Source organism: Onychomys torridus, chromosome 4, assembly GCF_903995425.1.
Source record: "Onychomys torridus chromosome 4, mOncTor1.1, whole genome shotgun sequence".
NCBI lineage: Eukaryota > Metazoa > Chordata > Mammalia > Rodentia > Cricetidae > Onychomys > Onychomys torridus.
This window is the reverse complement of record NC_050446.1, coordinates 2,873,726-2,896,202: the sequence shown is the minus strand read 5'-3', so window position 1 is coordinate 2,896,202 and position 22,477 is coordinate 2,873,726. Positions and strand designations below refer to the sequence as shown.

The 22,477-nt window shown below is 46.3% G+C and overlaps 1 protein-coding gene across 6 annotated transcripts in view; it reads right to left on the bottom strand.

Moving 5' to 3' along the window:
* Ttll11 (tubulin tyrosine ligase like 11) overlaps positions 1 to 22,477 on the bottom strand; it is a 214,227-nt gene that overhangs the window by 145,639 nt on the left and 46,111 nt on the right. For 5 of the 6 annotated variants that reach the window (XM_036183850.1, XM_036183854.1, XM_036183849.1 and 2 more), the window contains 3 exons: positions 21,802 to 22,377; positions 7,207 to 7,302; positions 6,223 to 6,338 (listed from right to left, as the gene is read on the bottom strand). In XM_036183850.1, coding sequence (XP_036039743.1) covers positions 6,223 to 6,338; positions 7,207 to 7,302; positions 21,802 to 22,377 — 788 coding nt within the window. The remainder of the gene's footprint in view (positions 1 to 6,222; positions 6,339 to 7,206; positions 7,303 to 21,801; positions 22,378 to 22,477) is intronic. The other variant, XM_036183851.1, reaches the window with a different exon arrangement.

The following is a 22,477-nucleotide window of genomic DNA, read 5'->3' as shown; positions in this document are numbered from 1 at the left end:
CTGGCTACTTTTCCAGACAACTGGTGTTCAATTCCGAGCACCCACATGGTGGCTAACAATCATCTCTAACTCCAGTTCTGGGGGAAATCTGACGCCTCTTCTGGCCTCCATGGGAACTGTATCACAGAATACAATAAAGGCAAAGTACCCATATACATAAAATAAAAATAATCAATCTTAAAAAAAAATGAATACCTCTTCCCTGTTCCTGAGGTGGTTTTAGTAAAGTATACTGCCAATTCAAGGAGGAGAATCTGAGTTTGTGAGCTTTCTGATTTGTGTGCTCTTTTTTCCCCCAGGACAAAGCCACATTCTTTGGTCATACTCAGAGGTCCAAACATGGGTGTCTGGACCTCTTCTCGTTCTCTCAGAATGCCTCACCTTTGTCCTAGGTTCCATTAGAATCCACCTGCTTTGGAGTTTCACCTGTTGGTTCTAATGGCAAAGGATTCAGGAAAGATGCTTGTCAAGGTAAGTAAAACCTCGAGTGGGCATCTCTAATAGGATGCTGCTCAGGCAGCTCACTCTGTCCTTATAGCAAGTGGGGTTATTATGGTGACAAAGGGTAAATAAAATGGAAGCAGATTGTGAAAAGTCAATGTGGGAAAAGGGCCTTCTGGGCTTCCGTAAGTCATGCTCCAAACAGCAGTAGCTGAGTCAGAGGTGAGCAGTCTATAACCCAGCTCCTAGGCACTAGGAGACACCGTGGTCTCCATAAAATCCCCTCAGGTTCCTCCATACCTTCCTCTATGCCACACTTTATAAATTCTGGGGTCCCAAAGGGTTATGAATCCCAAGAAGAGTCCAGCTACTGGAAAGATCAATGTTTGGGAAAGAGCAAGCAGTAAAGTGGCCCTGCTGGTTAGACGGGCCTTCCCCAGTCTGGGGAGTCATCCGAAAACACCTGGGAAAACCGTCCATTCCTCCACATCAGATAGAAGGTTTTCAAAATGAAGGCTTGGGCTGCCCAGAAGCCTAAAGGGAGTTTCTGTTGCTTTTCCTTATTTTTCCCTTCTCGTTGAAGCTGGGCTTCCAATGTGTGGCAGAAACTGGTCTCAAAATGAGGAGAGACTGGTCCTGTTTACTCTGCTACTAATGAGCCTTGTGACCTGGTACAGACAACTCATATACGTTCTCCACTTTAGTTTCCAGATGGGGGGCAGCGTGGGTGGAGGTGCACAGGAGGAGGTCCAGGCGAAGGATGGCTTTATCCATCACTCGAATCAACTGCCTCAGAGGCTTAGGAGCTAGCTGTCACCATCAGCATAGTTTGAAAGTGTAGCCTGATTGACCCCTTGGTGACCTGGGAACCAGCATTTATCAAATGCTGTCAGATTTCTCAGGAAAGTGACATGGCTGAGCTCAGAATATGATGAGAGATTAAGGACCTCACCCAGTTCACTGCCTGCCACATCACCATCCTTCAGCCACATGTGAGGGGGTTCTTGAATAAGTGACCTCTGTGCCTCTACCAATAAAGTGGGGGATCAGATGACACCAGAGCTTCTTTTATTTTTTTTTTTTCTTTTTCTTTTGAGACAGGGTTTCTCTGTGTAGTTTTGGTGCCTGTCCTAGATCTCACTCTGTACCAGGCTGGCCTTGAACTCACAGAGATCCACCTGGCTCTGCCTCCTGAGTGCTGGGATTAAAGGCATGTGCCACCACTGCCTGGCAACACCAGAGCTTCTAATGGTTTCTTGAGGCAGAAAAACTTTCCCTGTGAGTGAAATCTAATGTAAAAGACCCAAATCAGAACTTAATCCTTTCATCACACCCTGGGGGTGGAGGATTAATCTGTCACCTGACAAACAGGTACTAAACTGCAGGGTATCTACTCTATATAATAACAGAAGGGTACTCAGTTATAAAGGTCTAACACATGCTATAGCAGGCTAACCTCAGGACATTATACAGATAAAAGAGGGCAATCATGAAAGACTGCACAGTGTGCAATTCTGTCAAAAACAAAACAAAACAAAGCACTCCGGAGGACTGGAAGTCCATGGCAGACAGGCAGCTTCCAGGGCGGCTAATGGAGGCCTGGAGACACTGGGAGTGCATACAGGGATGGGATTTTTGTGGCGTGACAAAAATTGTAGGAGCTGGATGGACCGGGATATTTAGTGACTCTTAAATTTTATAGTATGTTAATTTTACTCCTACAGAGATGAGGGTCCCAGGCTCTTTCCATCAGCTTCCCCATTTCCACTGAGCCCCAGTCTGGAACTCAACAGTCGCTAGATATTATAGTTTTCCAGCCGACTTAGTCCTCATGTGACAGTATCTTCCTTCTTTAAAGGCAGTTTCTCCTAGACTCCCAAACACACATGTTCCAGAGACATCCTACTGCCTGGAGACACACCCCCACCGCAGCCCTCTCCAACGTAAATGACAGTCCACGGTGGTCTCGCCACCTCAGAGTTATGATACATCATGGGTTTTAAGCTCACAATTCTGCAAGAAGGGGATGTAACAACTAATCATTATTTTTGTTTGTTTCATGTCCATTGGTAACTTCCTCATTGACCAATGAGATGAGCATTAGAAAGAGCCTGTCGTCAACAGTGCGGTGACAATCACCTGCCACTCCAGCACCCTGGAAGCTGAGCCAAGAGGTGTGCAAGTTGCAGGTGGGCTAGATTACATAGGGAGACTCTGACTCAAAAACCAATACCAAACCAAACAAAAATGTGTCCGCTAAATTGTTTCATTTGAATGTGCTCATCTTTGCTTTATTTACATGTTATTATCTATTCTGTAAAAAGCTTCTAGAGGCTCAAAACAGCCATGCAACTCTCTGATGCACTTACCACAGAGAAACAGAAGGTTATCTGTTATCCTCCAAAGAAAGTTTGTTTGTTTTTTTGAGACAGTGTCTCATTCTGCAGCCCAGGCCTGGCTGGGAATTCACTAGATAGTGCAGGTTTTCCTTGAATTTATGGCAATCCCATCAGCCTCCATGTGCTGGGATTACAGGCATAAATCATTGTGCCCAGCAAAGAGAGTGCCATTGGTTATGTTTGGAAGGTCAGCAGGGTCAGGCTTCTCTGCCACAGAACACCCATGACTGCTGTCAGTCTCACTAAGAAAGGTCCCAGGACTTACAGGACCCAGGGTGTACAGGGGGTGCAGGGTGCATGGGGGTGCAGGGTGCATGGGGGTGCAGGATGTACAGGGGGTGCAGGGTATACAGGGGTTGCAGGGTGCATGGGGTTGCAGGGTACATGGGGTTGCAGGATATATGGGGGTGCAGGGTGCATGGGGGGTGCAGGGTACATGGGGGTGCAGGGTGTACAGGCACAGGTTGGAGCCTTTCTAATGATTCTTCTGTACTGTTTCAGAGAAATCTTGGGGCTGAGGGGTTCAGGACATCTGCTTCTTAAGATTGTGTGGATCAAGGGAACCTCACTCCAGCTGTCTTGATGACAAACACCAGAAGCAAATAAGGACCAGCCACATGCTCTAGAACCAGGCATGGAGACATGCACACCTGTAATCCCTCTGCCTCTATGGAGGCAGAGACAAGAGGATTGTGAGTTCAAGGCCTGCCTGGACTTCATAGTGAGCCCCAACTCAAGCAACAGACAACAGCAAAAGGAAACTGAAAACTCAGCTTCTACAGGCCAGTTCCAGCCTAGAATTCTACTGTGATATCACTCAATACATTGGAATAGCATGGTCTCAGAACGCATCCACAGTTTTTGGCCCACAGCCCTGCATATTTTCTTTGGCCCCCACCCTGTACTTTGCCCAGTTATCTTGAGACATAGGAACTGAGAGTTAATTCAGCCTCGAACCTCGTAAAGTTACCATAGTAGTGACTGCTTATGGATTAATGCACCTTGAAGATTGCAATGTGCTCTCATGGATGATCATTGCTGGCTAAAAATAAAATAAAATAAAGTGAAATTAAGGGGAAAAAACAGTAAATGGCATTTAGCTATTTATACACCTCCTTTTGCTGCTGATAAAGAGGGGTATGAAAGGATTTCTCAATTAACACGGAAGCCGGAGTCCTGAAATTCTGTTCCTGGATATGGATACAAAGTCAATGCTTTTTAAATTAAAAATGAGATGCTGCTACTTATGACTTGATAAGTTATAAAATGCCTCTTTCATCCTCCTAGTCAATGGTCCCAGGCTCCACTGCAATTAAATTTCAGATCTTCAGCTTATATGGATTGTATCGGTACCTCGAAACAAGGACAGGGAAAAAGAGGGCTCTGTCTCTGTGCTGTTTTAGTGTGAAGGATGGAACCTCTGAGTCCTCTGTGTTAGGTGGCAGAGATTAGGGGATGTCAGGCCTCCCTTGTGAGCACTAACCAGTCCTGACCAGCTCAGAGGAGACGGTGCATTCAGGGCAGAATGACCACAGAAGAGGCCTCTGATGGGCTGTCCAGTCTCAGCCCTAGACATGCATACCTAACAGCAACACTAATACACTTGGTAGATTTTATATGTATATATATAAACTACTATATATACTACTGAAGAGGAGGTTGTGAATATAGGAAGGACTTATGACAAGTTGGGAAGGGATGAAAATAATGTAATTCCTACAGTCATGTAGGAAATTTTCAAAAGAAAAAAATTAACTTAAATTTCAAAAGTATGCTTAGGCCATACAATGGATTTTGGACTTCTTGTTCCCAGTGAAGACATCAGAAAACCAATGTGTCAAGGTCATCCTAAAATAATCTGCACCCTCACACTATAGAAAGCCACCCATTTCTCCCTGCACAGATCTTGGGATCTCATCTTGACCGCTGAGATCAATAACCATTACAGAATAGATATTTAAGGAGTATGATTTATTGCAATTAATCTAACTAAATTGCAACTCCAAGCAGTGTTTTTCTGAGAGTAAGGAGTGAGAGCTGCTGTGTATGTCCAGCCAGTGGCCACGTCACTTGCCTGCTGTTGGGCCTGAGATGCTCAGAGGATTTGGCGGCCCAGGGACATCATCTCTAAAGCAGGAGTCCATGGCAGCCACACCTGCAGAACTGTCCTATGCAAACCCCAGGTGAATGTTTGTGGGATGCTACCAGCATGGTGAAGTTGTTCTCAGAAGAGACCGGAAGCAGGTACCACCCAGCCTGCCTGACATTTCCTGCAAGGTACAGTTGCTCAACCACACCTGCCAAGATGCGGCCTCTGGGGAACCTACAAAAGTCTATGAACAAATCTCCAAGCCATAGTCATAAAATTTGGCATTGCGGAAGGTGGGGCCCTTGTGCTGGCATTCCCAAAGCTGCTTGCTCTGTTCTCATGTGCACTCAGGGTGAGAAGCATTGCTGTGCAGTGAATCAAACAAGAGCTTGAGCCCCACTGATGAGGAGTCTCACTGGCTGGGGAAGTCAGCATCCCTCCCTGTCTCCAGCCATGGCTGGCAAGTGCTGACATGTCTGGGAGCTTTTGGGTCAGTCTGACGCATCACAGCTATGAGAAGTACTTCAGGTTTCTGCCTAAAACCTAGGCCTGGCAACAATCAATCAACATTCACTTTGTGGGAGCCTGAAATGCATGGTGGGGACAAACAGAGCAAAGTGGCCAAGTGAAATGTTCTTCATATTAGGACGATTGTATGAAGAGTGAGGTAGGGACATACATCTTCCCCCTTGGTGTCCCCATGGGTGGCCAAGAGGGTGGGAGGAGCAGAAATTTCATGTGGACATGTGCTAGAGGTGTCAGAAGTCCATGGTATCTGCTCTGCAAACAGAGCTCAAAAGCTTCCACCACAAGAGTATAAAACACTGGGGGACCGAGGCAGCTCTCTCCATGTGCAGCCGCTGTGGTCTCTCCACATGCTGTAGCCCTCTTCCTGTGCAGAGAGATTTCACAGTCACCGGAAGTACAGATCCTGTCTCTGAGGGAAGTGGAAGCTTGGTTGGCTCCCTCTAGATTTGGATAACCATGGGAGATTTGTCACTGAGTCTCAACTGTGGTGTAATCCTGATTCTATTAGTGTGTGGACTGGTTGGTTTGTTGACTGAGGGTAGTGCTGGCAATGGAACCTAGGGTCTCACATGCTAGGCACATGTTGTGTCTACCACTGAGCTATGTTCCCAACCACTCCTGACTTTGAGTTGCTGGCTGCTTGGGACTATTTATGAAATAAAAACATGATTTATTCATTTAGATCTCAAGAAGTTACTTCACCTGCTTAGGACACAAAGAGAAATGAAAGAATCAGCAGAAATGAGTGACATAACAAAGACTTACTGCGTCTCCTTTTTCTTCTTCAGAGGGTCCATGAGGCGCAGCGTGTCTCTGATCACGGCTACCTTCACCTCCTCATCCACTAGGCTGGGGATATTTTCAAACACTCCTGGAGAGAGCTTGGAAGGTAAGGATTCCAGTCAGAGCTGAACTGTGACCCACTTCGGATGCTTATCTCTGCTTGCCTCCAACTATCTGGCCTATGCAAATCCATAGAAGGAAGTTTTAACCCTCCTTCACTTTAGCTTAAATATGCAAATCACCTTTTATAAATTCACAAAACCCGCAAAAATAACAGCACTGTGGCTTTGTTGTTATTGATAAGATTTTACTTTGTTAGCCTAGGCTGGCTGACAACTTGATATGTAGCTGAGGATGGGCTTCAACTCATGATTCCTCTGCCTTCCCCTCTGGACTGCTGGAGTTACAGGTGTGCACTACCATGCCTGCTCTTAGCACTGTGCTTCTTGGATTATTAAAATTATGCATGCTCACTATGTATGAGATGGGAACGTGGAAAAGGCTTAAGAAAATTAAAAGAATCCAGATAATCCCCAAAAACCCAGTAGTAATTTCAGGGGTGTTTCCTCTGGCTCCTTAAATGCGTTTGAGGGGTGGGGCACAGTGCTGTCAAATGTACTGTTTATCTTAGTGGCTCAAGCATGCCGACATGGCTAGCTCCTATTCATAGAATTTCAATTAGTTAATCTCCTGAGGCTAACTAATTAGTTCATGTCAAAATGGATGGAGAGGCTCAGCTGCTTCTAAGTTTCCCACCTTAAAAATGAGAAGAATGGCATGCTGGGAAATTACCGTGGGTCGGAAAGGTCTTATATTAATAGACTCTCTTTGGAGCTTGACAGAACTAAAATTATTTGACTCGAATGGAATTTTGCTGTGAATTTTTGAGGATGGCAAGTCTTGGGCAGTCAAGGAGATGCCTCACAGGTAGGGTTACAAGGTCCAGGAGATGCTGCAATCACTTACTTCGTATTCATGCTCAATTCTCATGCTGGGGTTTGCATTCACTTCAAGTAGCATAGGTTTCAGGCTTTTCATCAGAAGAATGTCAAAGCCTAAAATCTGGACAGAGCACACATGACTCAGAATTACTCCCTCCAGCCACAATTTCTTCTCAGGAACTGAGTATGGTATTAGGGTCATTAAGGGGAAAATAAATTCAAACTTGGTCTCCAACCTCGGCCTTGACCCTGACCTCCCTCCTCCGCAGCCCTGCTCCTCTGGGTGTACTTGTCGGGCCAAATGGATAGCTGAATTTTTTATGGAAACCTTGGTAATGGGAAACGTTCCCATAGTGCATTTCAGTACTATCTCTGTCGACCCAAGTGCCATAAAATGATGCCCTCTATCCTCCTTACCAGGCTTTTTATTATGTTAAGGATTACTAGCAGTCCATCAATTTCTCTCCCAGCCTTTTGTTCCACTCTCCTCTGTTAAGTTGCTTCTTGGCTACATCTCTGGACACCCAAGGCCACCTTTCCTAACCTGGAGCATACATGAGTGTCTTGTAAGGTTCAAAGTCAGCTCACCCTCCAGGCAACACCTGCTGTTAGAATCTCTCAGAGCAGAATGTGGGCAAGTGTATTTGGGAAACATTAATCACCCTCCCTGGGTGAATCTGACATAACTTCTTGGAGTGTGTGTGTGTGTGTGTGTGTGTGTGTGTGTGTGTGTGTGTGTATGTGTGTATGTGTGTGTATGTATGTGTGTGTGTGTGTGTGTGTGTGTGTGTGCAGAGAGAGAGAGATGAGGGAGAAGAGGTTTATTTTGGAAAATATGACATTGGGGACTGCCAATCACCACCCCTTTTTCCTGCTCCTAGGATCCTTTATAGTTATGCATGCTACACACACACACACACACACACACACACACACACACACACACACAGAGAGAGAGAGAGAGAGAGAGAGAGAGAGAGAGAGAGAGAGAGAGAGAGAGAGAATTAGTAACTATACAATGCACCAAAGATTCACAATTCCATTAAATCCTATGAAGAAGACAGTCTCAGAAGGCAGCAGAATTTGAGTCTCAGAAAGGATTGTGGGTCCTCAGTACTGCCTCCCTACAGAGTGAAAATATTGGCTTTCACACCCAAAGAGGACTGATCTCATGTGCCTCTAGTATAAGATGAGTGTGTGTGTGTGTCTGCTCAAAAAGCATTAACAGTTTCCAAATGGTGATAGCATAAGACCAGGCTAGAAAGCTACCTGAATGTGGGCCCCTGTGCAGCGACTTCACAAATCAGCACTGCAGGCCAACCCTGTGCTCAAGGCTCACTACAGCACCAATTGTTGGACACCCCTGCTTGAATTCAGCATGACTGGCCACAGGTGAGGCTTTGTGGGCCAGCGCCCTAGCCTCGGAATTCCTTACAAGGCCCTCCCTCAGGCCAGCCGCTGTGTGCATCCTGCTCTCTCCTCACATGGTTCACCTGGGGAACTTTGCATCCTTCAGATCCTTCCTAATGAGATTCAGACTCAAAGACATGGATCACAGATTCTTGGGGGCAGGAGTGGTTCCCATTATCTCTAGAAAAGTGATAACATTAGAAAATTTCTAGGAAAATTGGCACAATCCTGGAGTCTCAAAAAACTAAATAAATAAATGATGTAGAAGAGGGCAAAGAAGAAACAGATATGGTGTAGATTCCTCTTCCTTTACAAACTCTATGAGGGGAAGATGAGGAGAATCCATTTGCTCATCCATATAGAATATGCATTAGTTAAATGATAATTATCAAACTGTAGCTTCATCTATATTAATGAAATCAAAGTCTGGATGGCCATTTTTGGGAATGATTCAAGATGAACTTATGTCTCTGTGAAGGGTAATCAGGATGAGGAGCTAGGAAAAATCACCCTTGTACTATTTTTCTTTCCATGGTCATGAAAAGGAAGGAATGGAAATCAGTAGAAAATGTTGCATGTATTACAGATCTGCTTAATAATAAATGACAAGTGGCTATGAGTGATGAGGCCTTTAAGAGACTGTGATGACACCAGCAGTGTCACTCCAGACCTGGTCTGAGCCATGTGCTGTACACAAGGTTGGGACAATGGCTCACCACTGTGCCCGACGGTCGTCCTTGATTGTCTGCCCCGGCTTTCTGCTGCGTCTCAGAAGTCTGGATTTTCACTCTCTCAAAGTTTTCTGTTCCAGGCCCTCCCAGTGGATTAGAGAATGTGAAGGGGTGTTGATAACTAGAGAAAAGAGCAGTGAAGTCTCTTCCAATGAATTGTTTGGCACCCACCAGTGCCGACCATTCAAGACTCTGAACTTGGGTGCTTGGTTTTGAATGGATTGAATCTTATATGGGAATGCTTTGGAGTTGGAAAGTCCTGGGCTCTGTCTCAGCTCAGTCTCTCTCACCAGTTCTTTAATAGGCTTTTGGGAAGGTGTTTAGCTTCTCTGAACCATGACCTCATTGAAAAATGGGCATAACATAGAAGTCCTGCGGGGCCATCAATAGTGGGGTTTGAAAAGTGGTCCCTAGGACTGTGCTTGCTGTATAGAAGGTGACCTATGCTAGCTCTCTTTCCAGTTTCCAACTAAGTCCATCAAAGGGATGGCATTGGTGTGCTGTGGAGTCAGCTCTGCCTTTAACTACATGACTGAAGGCGAGCTTCTTGGTGGCTCTAGGCCTCACTTCCTTCATCATAAAATGGGAAAAAAATTTCCATTCATTCATTAGTGTGATATTTACTGAATGTTTTCTATAACCATGCACCATCAAGGAGGGCACCCAGTAGAATGCGTTCTGCAAAGTACTTGACACACACTGTGTGTTTAAGGGAGGTCAAACAATATTATGCATTTTTTTTAAAGTTCAGGGACATTTGAATTGTTTTCCTCTCAAAAAGTTTGATGATGAAATATCCAGTACCAAGGACTCTCAGTTTTACAGGACTGGGAAGAACTTGACCTTGCCATTAAAATCCCAGAATGTCTAAACTGGCAAACAGACAGACAGACAGACAGACAGACAGACAAATACATAAATAGAAAGGAAGAAAGAAAGTCTGAAAATTTCTTGGTCCACAACTATCTCAAGATAATGTTCTTTGGAAGGAGCCAGATTGGATCAACTTTGACCTACTTTTAATATGCTACATTTCCAGGAAAAGACATTTATGTATTTTTTTTTCTTTTTTGAAAAATCACTAATCTCATCTAGCCCCTTCTTTTAGGAGACTCTAGAAACCTGCAGCTTGGGGAGGGAAGGGAGGGCCTCTCTCAGCCTCTCCAATGGCTGTGGTACAGCAAAGAGAGGTGACTTTTCAGCCATGTGACCATCTGCCTTATGGAGCCTTTCAACCAATAATTATGTGGGGAACAGCTTCTATTTGAGGAAGCCCTGGGATTTCAAACATGACCTTCACCGCAGACCTCTAGAAGCTTCAAACTGAGTTGGAGAGGGTCCTGAGCAACTGACTTAGACTCGCACAAAAGTGTCAAGCTACATTCCACAGAGAGAGCTCTCCTCTGAGTGAGCCACATGACCATGTGAATCAAGTGTTTTCAACAAGGAGGTCCAGGACTCCTAAAATTCTACATATACCTGTGGTCTGTGGTCTCTAATGTGGTCCCAGTGGGTCACCTCTCAGTATCCAAGAGTTTGTGTAACTCCCAATTACCTCTACCCCTTGAGTGTGGCTACATTTAGTGACCTGTTTCTGACAGAAGGGCAGAAAGGATGGTGTATCACTTCCAACAGTAAGTTAAAAAAAGGACAGAGGCTTCCGTCTTGGAGTGCTTTCTCTCATTCCAAAAGAAGCCACCAGGCATGTAAGTAAGCTGCCCTATAGAGAAGGGTAGAAATGACTTGATTTCTCCAGCCCCTGCCAGGCAGGACCTGAGGCCTATGAACATTGTGAGAGAACTTGGAAGATCTTCCTCAGGAAGGCCTTGGGAGGACTGAAGCCCAGGACAGTGTGTAAGCTGGAGCCAAAGACACATCAGGTACTCTCTGATTCTCTCTCTCTCTCTCTCTCTATTTTATTTTGAGACAAGGTCTCACTATAACCTGGCTGACCTGGAACTCGATGTGTAGACCAGACTAATCTCTAACTTACAGAGATCACCTATCTTGGCATCTTGAGTGTTAGAATTATTCCTAGATTTTTTTTAAGTTTATCATGTTGAGGTTTTTAGATTTATTTATTTACTATTTTCTGTGTGTGGGTGTGTAAGTATTTCACTTGCTTGTATGTTTGTGCACCATGTGTGTGTGCCTGCTGTCTACTGGGTCAGAAGTTAATGGAGAGCCACCAGGTAGGTGCTAGGAATCAGACCCGGGTCCTCTGTAAGAGCAATGAGTGGTCCTAGCCGTGATGCCAGCTCGCCAGTCTCTACCCTAGACTCTCGGTCACCAGGAATGGTGACGTGATGACCGCTGTTTCAAGCTGCTGCTTTGTCTCACAGCAATAGCTACTAAACTCAGCATCCTTTCCCTCTCACTCCTTATCCAACCATCCATCAAGTCAAAACTTCTCCCCTTATCTACTGGTCACCAACTCCTGCAAGACCTTTCTAGATCTGGTCTTCTCACTCTGGCACCTACCTCAGCTCTCACTTTTCCCTGATTTCAAACTCACTCCTTTGAATCATTAAGAGGTGGCAGGGTAACTTCTAGAATGCAAAAAGAATCTCTGCCCACCGAAGTTCAAGTCCTTTAACTGCCACCAGGATTGGCTGACTATCTCACAGCACTCCCGGCCCCGCAACTGCTCACCTGGATTCTAAGTACACAGCTCCGGTTTGTTTTCATTTGTGGTGTCCTCTCCACCCCGCTCTTCCCTTCTTCCTGGAGAGCATTATTTCTTTGTGGAGTATTTATTGAACACCTATTCTAGGCACTAGGAACAAAGCAACTCAACTTCTGTCTCCAGGGCTCACATTTCAGAGAAGAGACGGCCATGAGTAAGCTAAACTTAGGGCAAGGGAAGAACGCAGGAGCACAGAAAGGCGGTAGAGGAGGGCGGGAGGACCAGGGGAGGGCTTTTGCTCTCTCCTTCTTTCCTTCCTTCCTTCCTTCCTTCCTTCCTTCCTTCCCTCTTTCCTTCCTTCCTTCCCTCTTTCCTTCCTTCCTTCCTTCCCTCTTTCCTTCCTTCCTTCCTTCCTTCCCTCTTTCCTTCCTTCCTTCCTTCCCTCTTTCCTTCCTTCCTTCCTTCCCTCTTTCCTTCCTTCCTTCCTTCCCTCTTTCCTTCCTTCCTTCCTTCCCTCTTTCCTTCCTTCCTTCCTTCCTTCTTTCCTTCCTTCCTTCCTTCCTTCCTTCCTTCCTTCCTTCCTTCCTTCCTTCCTTCCTTCTTTTGTTTTTGTTTTTTGAGACAAGGTTTTTCTGTGTGACAGCTCTGTAGCCCAGGCTGGCCTTGAACTCACAGAGATCCACCTGCCTCTGGCTCCCGAGTGCTGGATTGAAGGTGTGCGCACCACCAACAAGGCTAGGGAGGAATATTGTCAGCTCACTGTCTTTGGACTCACACAGCTTCTCATATGGGTGTGAAGGATGTGCAGTTTTCTCTTGGCTCTGTCAAAGTTGCTCTCATCACTACTGGTTATTTGTACCCTGATGTAAGTCTTGGGGCGGGGTGGGGTGAGTGTGAGGGGTGAAATGTGTGGGAGGGTGTGATGTGTGTCCTGTTTGGAGTTTGGGGTTTTTCTTTTGTTTTAACTTCTTGGATTGTGAGCTTTTGCTATGTTTAACCAAATTTGGGAAGCTTCAGCTACCAGTTTTTGTTTTTCTGTAGTTTCCTTTTCTCCTTTCTCCCGGGACCCCACACGACCATGTGTCAGGCCTCCTGGTATGGTCACGCCTTTCCCTGTTCTGTCCCTCTGTTTGATTTAGCAGAGCTCATGGTGTCTCCCAGGTCGCCGCTGTTTTCTTCGGTCTCTTGTTTGATGTTAATCCCAGTCAATGAAAATTTCACATCAGAAGTAAGAGTTTGTCTTGTTCCTTTGTTGCCTCTTTTTTTTTTTTTTTTTTTTTTTCCCCCAAGACGGGGTTTCTCTGTAGCTTTGGAGGCTGTCCTGGAACTTACTCTGTAGACCAGGCTGGCTTTGAACTCACAGAGATCCTCCTGCCTCTGCCTCCCAAGTGCTGGGATTACAGGTGTGTACCACCACCCAGCTTTTTTTTCCTTTTTTTTTTTTTTTTTTTTGGAGCCGAGGATCGAACCCCGGGCCTTGTGCTTGCTAGGCAAGCGCTCTACCACTGAGCTAAATCCCCAACCCCCTTTATTTTTTAAGATAGGGTTTCACTGTGTAGTTTAGGTTGGCTTCCATCCTCCTGCCTCAGCCTCCCTGAGATGAGGTCACAGATGTGGACACCAAGCTCGGCTTGGGTTTTTGTTTCTTTAGGAGTTACAATCGTTCTTTTTAAGGACTTCTAGTTTCCTTGTTAAGGTAATGTTTTCCTTAAATTTCTGTGCATCATTATAATTAACTATTTTGTTATCCATTTCCTGCTAGTTCTGTCATCATGAACACTTGGAATCTAGTGGACGCTTGTCCTCTTTCCTCTCTGTGTACACTGTTTCAGCGGTTTCTTAAGTTGGATGCTGGGCACTGCGGGACCATGACAAATGTATTTATTCTGGCTCAAAACTCTGGGCTTCATGCTGCAATCAGTCTTTGTGGGTTATTTTGATACTTTAGGATCTTGTTGTTTACAATCAGATGGGCTGTGCCACCACTACCTGTGGAGGAAGGCATCTTTGCCATCTCCACTGAACATTCCCAGCAACCAGCAAGGCTTCTGGACTCTAGATGTTCCAGTTAGAACTCTGTCCTGTGTGAGCTCCAGAAGATCACCTTAGCCTTTCTGGGTCATTCTTTCCTAGCATTGTAGATGAACCTTAGACACACACACACACACACACACACACACACACACACACACACAGCCTAGGACTCCACTTAGAACATCCTGGGACAGATGCCTGGGGCTCATTCCTGACTTAACCAGTTACTCTCCTTGGGGTCACCAATGTCTGTGTGGCATCCTGTCCTTGCTGCATGCTCCAGACAGCTGCCTCCAGACCAGAAGCATGGACAGCAACAGGATTGCTTCAATTCCCTCCTTTTTGGGGGGCTCACAGTGGAAGGCCACACCTCCCCTCCAAAGCCCCAAACACTTATTTCACACACCTCTTTTCATGTGTTTCTGGCAGCCTCGATGTGTGCAGAAAGATTAAGCTCAGTCTCTGCGGCTCCATCAGGACTGTGAGGTTCAGGAGGTGACATGCCAACAGTGACTAAAGTGAGAGTGAGTGTCCTGTCTGCAGGGCTGGCACAGCATTCCAGGAGAGCTCACTGAGAGCAGAGGACGCAATGAGAGCAGAAGGAACGGGACAGGAGCTGAGTTCTGAATGAAGGCAAAGGGTAGACAGGCAGCCTGTTACGGAGCACACTGTGCAGCCAGGACTGTAAGCACAATGAAGAAGCCATCAGAGAGTTTCAGCAGGGAAGCTAACATAATCTGACTTGTAAAGGTTCTTATTGGCTACTTGCAGGATTGCTTATGGGTTGGATGTGGCAAGAAGAGGCTGGAGGAGCTAAGGATTCTGGCTTTGGTCTACGTGAATGCTGCTCACTTGCTGAAACAGGAAGGAAGGTGGACAGCAGCCTCTAGGAGGGAAGGCAAGAGTGATTTTGAACCTGGTAAGTGTTCGGTGCCCACTAGCTATCCCAGTAGAAAGTGGGATGGTTCAGTCTGGAGCTCAAGCAGAGGTCAAGATTAGCAATGTGAATGTAGGACTCAACAGCATGAAGCTGATCCCTAAAGTCACAAGGCAGGATGAGATCATTTAGGAAGAGACACTGATATATGAAGACAAATTTCCCAGAATCGATCCCTAGGGATCTCCAATATTGACAGGCCAGAGGAAGGGGCTCAGGAGGCACAACCAGTGAGGTAGCAGGGAAGCTAGAAGAATGTGGACTCCTCACCATGTGCTGTGAAAACCCTTTGCATGCCTTGCACTCACCTGAGTATGTATCCCCTCTTCTGGGGGCCTTCAGTTGGGCAGTTAACTGTCCCCTGATCCCATATGTGCCTTTGGACTGCATGGTTTACAAGGAACTGTGATTATCTCTGTGAGTCCTCCACACTAAACGGAGCACCCCCAAGAGGCACTGACCTCACCTTGGCCTTAGCCACAGGCCCCCATACTTAGCTCAGGCCTCATCTCAGGGGACCAGGGAACGTACTAGATTCCAAAGGGGGAAAAAAAAACTTAGCTATTGGAGTGTCATGGAAGGCATCACAGAAAGAGGTCTGAACTTCTTCAGAGGGTATTGAGTACCAGAACCAGTGAGCAGAAGAGATTGGAGCACACTGGCCAGGACAAAAGAGAAGCGAAGGCCCAACCAGGACAGCACTGGCGATGCCCAGGGAGAGGACTCAGATCTGCTTTGGGAGAACTAAGGTTGAGGCACAGGGAAGGTAGGAAGCCAGGCTGGGAGGTGACGAACGCCAGGCCAAGGGCTTGTTTTCCAAACTTGGTTCCAAATTTTGAACACCAATATCCCAGTTAACACTAAAATGAGAAGGCTGCCGATTCACTATAGTGTCAAGATCCTTCCTTGTGGGCAGGTGTGAGAGCTGTTGGCATGGGAGACAATGTAATAAACATCCAACCTGTCTTAAGTGACTGCTGTGTTAGGGACTGCTCCATACAGCTCTCTTACTGAAGCATGCAACAACTCTGGGGTGTGGCTACAAACATGCTCGCTCCTTTTAGGTAAGGAAATCCAGACGAGGAAAGGTTGGTTTATCAAGCTCACCAATGACAGTTTCTGTAAGCGGGAACTGGGGAACCTCAAACTCAGTGTGTTTGAGAAGGAAACCCCCTTGACCACCCCACTGAATCTTGGCTTCTGCCTGCTGGAGTGTCTGGGCTGTGGAGTAAGGGAGAGGGCACAGAGAAAGAGAGAAAGTAGACCACACTAGGCCTCAGGAATGATATACCTCTAGACATCCAACAGGAAGGTCATGGCCAAGGACAGAATTAGACATGGGGAACAAGAAAAGTATACAGACTGAGACACAGAGTGGGGAAGAGCCTTCTGGAGAGCCAAGCAGAAGCCTTTTCTCTGCGTGTGTTTCTGCCACGTGATCAACTACAGCCTAGCTGACCTTGATGTTTAAGCCAGGGTCACACTGCTGCCCTCAAGACAGCAGATGTGAGGCTGTGAGGCTGGGGCTACCTGGACAATGAAAGGGAAGAGCTGAAATGACAGGGAAGCTGTGTTCCTCAGCAGCAGATTACAGGAAATCTGACCACAACTGAGCTGTGCCAGTGGTTGCCTGGCCGCCATGTTTTCCAGGTCATTACTGCGGTTGTGGTGGAAACAGGGTCCCAGTCACATGCCCTAGAGGGGTATAATTGGCTGGCTGGAATTTACGCCCTGCAATGCTGCCATCTGGCCAAGCAAGAGAGGCTGCAGCAAAGAAACAGCTCTCGTGTTTGTGCCTCGACAGTTTGCAAAGAGCTTCACTGTCCTTATCTCAGGTGAGCTGGACAACCCTGTGAAGCAGAAGGGGAAACTGAGTTCCTGAAAAGTTAAGTGATTTAGGACAGGTCACGTGGCAAATGGACATCAGAACTATGTCATGGCCCAAACCTGTTCTAAGTCTGCTCAGGTATCTGGAGCCCAGCTAACGACATACTGAGAAGTAAAGCAAGTAAAGAAAGCAGGGGTGGGGGGGGCGGGGGCGGGGAGTAGGTTACTGATTCCTCTCCCTCGCTGTACATCTGAGACATGCAGGCAGCAAATGGTAAGTGAAGGGCACTGGATGCCTTGTGCAGGCGTTCCCACCCATACCACTTCCCAGTGCGCCCACACAGGTGTGAGTGCAGAGGCTCTAAGTGACCTCAGGTGGTGAGAGAGACGGCAGCACTCACGAAGCGAGGATGGGGATGGGCTCCATTTCCAGCCTAGCTCCTCAGAAACTGTTCAGTGTGGTCAAGCAGGGGCAAATGGTCATGAGACTCTGCATCTAACCCTGCCATTCTCTGCGGCTCTGCGGCTGGCCCCGTCCCACCCCAATGGCTGCTTGCTGCTGCCTGTCTACTGCAAAGCAAAATGACCATCCTGGCTCTCCCTGCTGCTACTGTGACCATGCAAGGGGTCTGTGGTTTGGCCATGCTTGCCTGGCCCCATGTGATGCTCCTAGAATAGCGGTCACTACCAAACAGGCATGACCACACAGTCCCCAGGGATGAACCCTGTGTGTGACCACATCACAGCTATCTCCTCTGCCCTCACTTTGTGGTAGCCTGGGTCAGGACTTATTTGCTCCAGCACTGCCTGGAAGTTTTCCTCACCTGCCCTTCCTAACCATCTCTTCATGGCTATTGGACACACTTACTTGCTCACCCCCAATCGGCAGGAAGTTACCTAGAACACTACATCCACATTCTCAAGATGGACTATGGATGTTTGTCTTTGTTTAGGAGTTTGGTTACAAATTGTTACTGGTCATAGTCAATCTCTTTCTAAAAGAAGACATGATGGGGAAAAGGATAGATTATACATCTACTTTCATCCAACAACTATTAATCTTACATATTTTGCATTGGTATGGATGTTAGTTTATTGATACAAATTTAAAGTTAATTTTGTTATACTGTATGTATATTTCTACTCTTATTTAGGATATTGTGTTTATGCAGCTCATTTAAAATGTAATATATAATTAAGAATAATATAATTAAGAAATACAGATTAATAGTCATCTATAATAGTCAAACTTATGGTCATGTTAGGTATGTTTTCAAAGTCATACAGAGATAAAATTCAGATAGATAGGCAATCTTCAAACACTTCAAAGACCTATAGAATATGGCATCTAAAATGTTTTCAGGACTTAGATTTTTCTTGATTGTGAGACACATCTACTCCAGGCAGCACCAATTACTTCAAAGAGGATGATGGGTATTGAAGAAACTCCATATGGAGTTTGTTTTCTTTATGGCAAAATCTAGCCACGTGGGCAAAGAAAGTGCCCTTGCCTGGACTGCTGACAGTGTACTGCACAAATTGGACCAGCAGGACACAAAAGAAAGTGACTGCAGAACTTTGCTAAGACAAGGTGGGACAGTCCTTCAAAAATCCTGCTTCACAGATAAGTTTTTCAGATACTCTAGACCTGTAGGCTGAAGATGGATACCCCAACGTTGCAGAGTAACTTTGGGTGACTGTCTAGGCAGCCCGATGTCCCTGTCATTAGGTAACATTACACCCTTCTGGTGTCTTTGATGGAGTTGAAAACTAGATAGTTATAGTTATCTCTAGTTATAATTAAAAGATAAATTAGATACAGTACTTTAGACTCACCAAGATAAGATAGATAATGAAGTATTTTCTCAATTTTGTCAAATGCAAATGAATTGGATGTTGTTACTGTAATTTACTTAATAATTGTTTTTGTTTTACTATATTTAGGTTAAAACCTTCCTTTTTAATTAAACAAAAAAGGGGAAAAGCTGTGGGAAAATGCTCTTGTACACTGTAAAGATATGTCACTTGAATTGGTTTAATAAAATGCTGATTGGCCAGTATCCAGGCAGGAAGTATAGGCAAGGTGAGCGTTTTTGCTTTTGTTTTAGTTTTTGTTTTTTTCATGAATGCATGCCCCACATTGGGTGCCAGATGTTGCACAAATCCTAATTGGTCTTAATAAAACCCTGGAGCCAGATATCAGAGTGAAAGCTGAAAGATCAGAGAAACAGAGCAAGCCACAGACACTACCTCTTAACTCATCAACTCTTCAGCCTGCAAGAGCCTAAAAAGACCTGAGTTCCTGTCTCCTTCTGTCTTATATTCCTTTCTCTGCCCAGCCATATCATTTCCCATCTCAAGTTTCCTAGTGCTGGAATTAAAGGTGTGTTATCTCAAGTGCTGGAATTAAAGATGTGTGCCACCACTGCCTGGCTGTTTTTCTTTAGACTGGATTAATCTCATGTAGCCAGCCCAGTGTGTCCTTGAACTCACAGAGATCCGTCTGTCTCTGCCTCCCAAGTGCTAGGATTAAAGGCGTCTCTGCCTGACCTCTATGGCTAACTCTGTGGCTAGCTCTGTCATCTGATCTTCAGGCAAGCTTCTATTTCTTAGATTACAAGCAATATATCACCACACATCTTTGCTCTGGCACTGCCTGGAAGTCTTCCTTCCCTTCCTAACCATCTCTTCATGGCTATTGGACACACCTGCTTAGGAACTGAAGGCACAGGGGCCATAGGACCATGAATGAGACTCTAGAAGACAATTACCACTTCCTGCTTCTCCCACTGCCTCAATTCCCACCCCCAGGGCTTCTACCTGATGACCCTGCTGATGGGGAGCCCAGCCACTGAGCAGCCTCTCTAGATTTTGGGCTACCCAGACTATTCATGTGCTGGCGAGTGGGTGTGCATCTGTAAGACTTATTGTTCTGGTCTCTCTCCTCACTCTTGCTCCTTACTGCCTGCAACCCTCCTAACATGGCCAGGAAACACTCATTTTCTTACAGAAAAAGTGTAAATAGATTGTGCATACTTATAGTAGTACACACCAGTGCAGTCAAAGGCACTAGCAGCCCTGGCAGTTGGATGGACCTTTGGAATTCTGTCTACAAGGGAGCAGGTGCTTCAGGGGACAGGACTTCACACCATGGATTTTATCAGGCTCAGAAGCAAGTCAGATAAGTGTCCTGTCTAGCAGAACATTTGTGCACGACCACATGTAGTTTTGAAAATGGAGGAAATGGTCAACATAACATTCAGAGAGTGGTTATGTAGAGGACAGGCTGGGAATGGAATAGGAAGAACACACTAATAGGGGCCGGGCAGTGGGTCAGGTGTGGTCATTACAAATATCTTTTGTGTTCTTTTATCACCACACACACACACACACACACACACACACACACACACACACACACACTGCTATGCAACAATTTCAAAGATCAGGTGCAGAGGGTCCCAGAGGTTCATCTTCTCTTGCCTGTTCTGACAGATCTGGTGGCAGGGAAGAGTGCCCAGTGAGTGCCTGGTCTCCATGCCTCTGTCTCACCCCTGACATCTGTGTTTTCAAAAGCTGTTTGACATCATTCTCCATTTCCTTCCCTCTCACAGACTGGTTGGTTGCCTAAGACGGGTCTTGTTAGAGTCCCCAGGAGAAGTGTCACTGAACATAACGGACAGTTCCAGGGATGGCCTTTCCTGACATCCTGGCAATGTTCGAGGCTGCAGGCCCAGGTGTCCCTCTTCCTGGCATTTCTAACATTCACCCTTGACCAAACTTCTCAGTTTCCTTTGTGGGTTCCCTGCCTCTGCCCATGCCTTCGTTAAGCGGAGGTGTCATGGGGTCCTCTCCGTATCACCTCACACCCTCAGTCGCTGCTGTAGATGAGCTCTCCATTCTTTCCCCAGCCCACCCTGTCTTTCCTGGATGCCAGCCCAAACATCAACTTGTATACTAACCTCTGCTTTTGCCTGCCACACAGACATTTCCCTCCAGCTTCTGGCCTTTGTTGCTAGCTGGTCCTCTCCTGGTAGCCTCTCTCCATCCTTCCAAGAGCCTAAGACACGTGTCTCCATCTCAGTTCCTCCTCTTCTCTCTGCTACCATCTCTTCTCTTTCCCTAGACCACATCAGCACCAAGGCTAGCCATCCAGCCTCTTAAATGGCACTCAACTTTATCTATTCTCTCCATGCCTACCAAAACCTCCCTACTCAGAGCCAGCATCTTCTGCTTGTACAGCAACATTGATCTCATGGCAGTCTCCTTGCAGCTAGCCTTGGCTCAGTACCTAACCCACAGGTCATAGAAGTGTGTCCTTGAGAATGTGAAACCTGAGAGTAATCTGTTTGTGACCCTCTGGTGGTTGCCTCTGTCCTCGGGCTCTCCACCACTTGTCCTAACCTACTTTCCCTCCTCATTTCTCTCATTGGTGCCTCAACCCCACCCTCACCACAGTGAACTTCTTTCGGTATCTCAGACACATCAGGTTTTCTTCCCTTTTACCTCCAAAGCAACATGTCTCCACCTAGAACATCCTGTGGCTGTTCCTATCCACTCTCTCCCACGTCATCTCTTAGTTAGGTTTTCAGGAAGCCTTTCTGGACTCGGCCAGGAATGATGGATGGGTCCACAATCCCACAGCACCTGCTCCATTTTCGATTTGATTCAACCACTTGTAACACACTCTATCAGTTGCTTCTTAATCGCTCTTTCTCCCAGTGTGGATTCTAAACACTGGGCAGCAGGATTCCACAATGCCTGACCCCACTAAGTAGGTGGTAACAACTGTTCAATGAATGGAGAAGGAATGACACATGTGTTCTCACAAGAATCTTATAGACCTATAGTTCAGTGAGGGGAGTGGCTTGCCCCAAGTCACATAGGAAAGAGAAAGGTGGAAGTCGGTCTGGAGGCTTCAGAAGCCCACAGCAATCACCACCTATATGCCTACGTCTGGCCATCCTGCCCATCCTTCATCCCACAGCTGGCCAAGGAGCATTTCCTTGGCCCGATCAAGGCTAGGAGGTTCAGGATGGAAGCTGTCGTGGTTACCTGGAAGCAGGTGGGCCCTGGCCTCCCTGTAGGGATGTCTGATTGGTAGAAAACTTTGAGCTCCGGGGTCAGGGCGATGACCGTCTTGATCACCAAGGAGATGATGTCAGACCAGACCTTCTTGATGTCCACACCTTTGGAGGAGAGTCTGCAGAGAATGCTGGAAAAAGTCCTCTTGCTGCCTGTGCTGGCGCTGTCAGAGTGGATGAACTTGCCACTGTGGATGTTCAGCGAGTAGTTGGTCAAGTGCATAAAGACATGGTGCAGATTCTGGGGGTTCGGCTCTTGATATGGCTCTGTACAAAATCTAGAGAGTCCATCTTTGGCTATATAAATCTCTAAGGGGTCCAATGACTTCAGCAAGACGTACAGACGGATGTCGAACTTGAGCTTGTCAATAAGGAGAGGCTTATAAATGTACTCCTGGACCACTGCCGGCCTGCTCTGGAGGGTCCCAGTCAGGCGGATGTCATTGGGATCTTTAATGAGGTAGATTCCATCACCCTGACAACCACCATCTGGTTTCACAATAAAAGTGGGCTTCCAGGACGGGTCACCATCTTTCACCATCCGGACCTGGGGGAAGGAAAGACCTTTAGCACTGTGTCAGAGATCTCCCTTCCCAAGTGCTCACTAGGTGTCTTCCACAGAGATGATGCCATCTGGGGGTACAGTG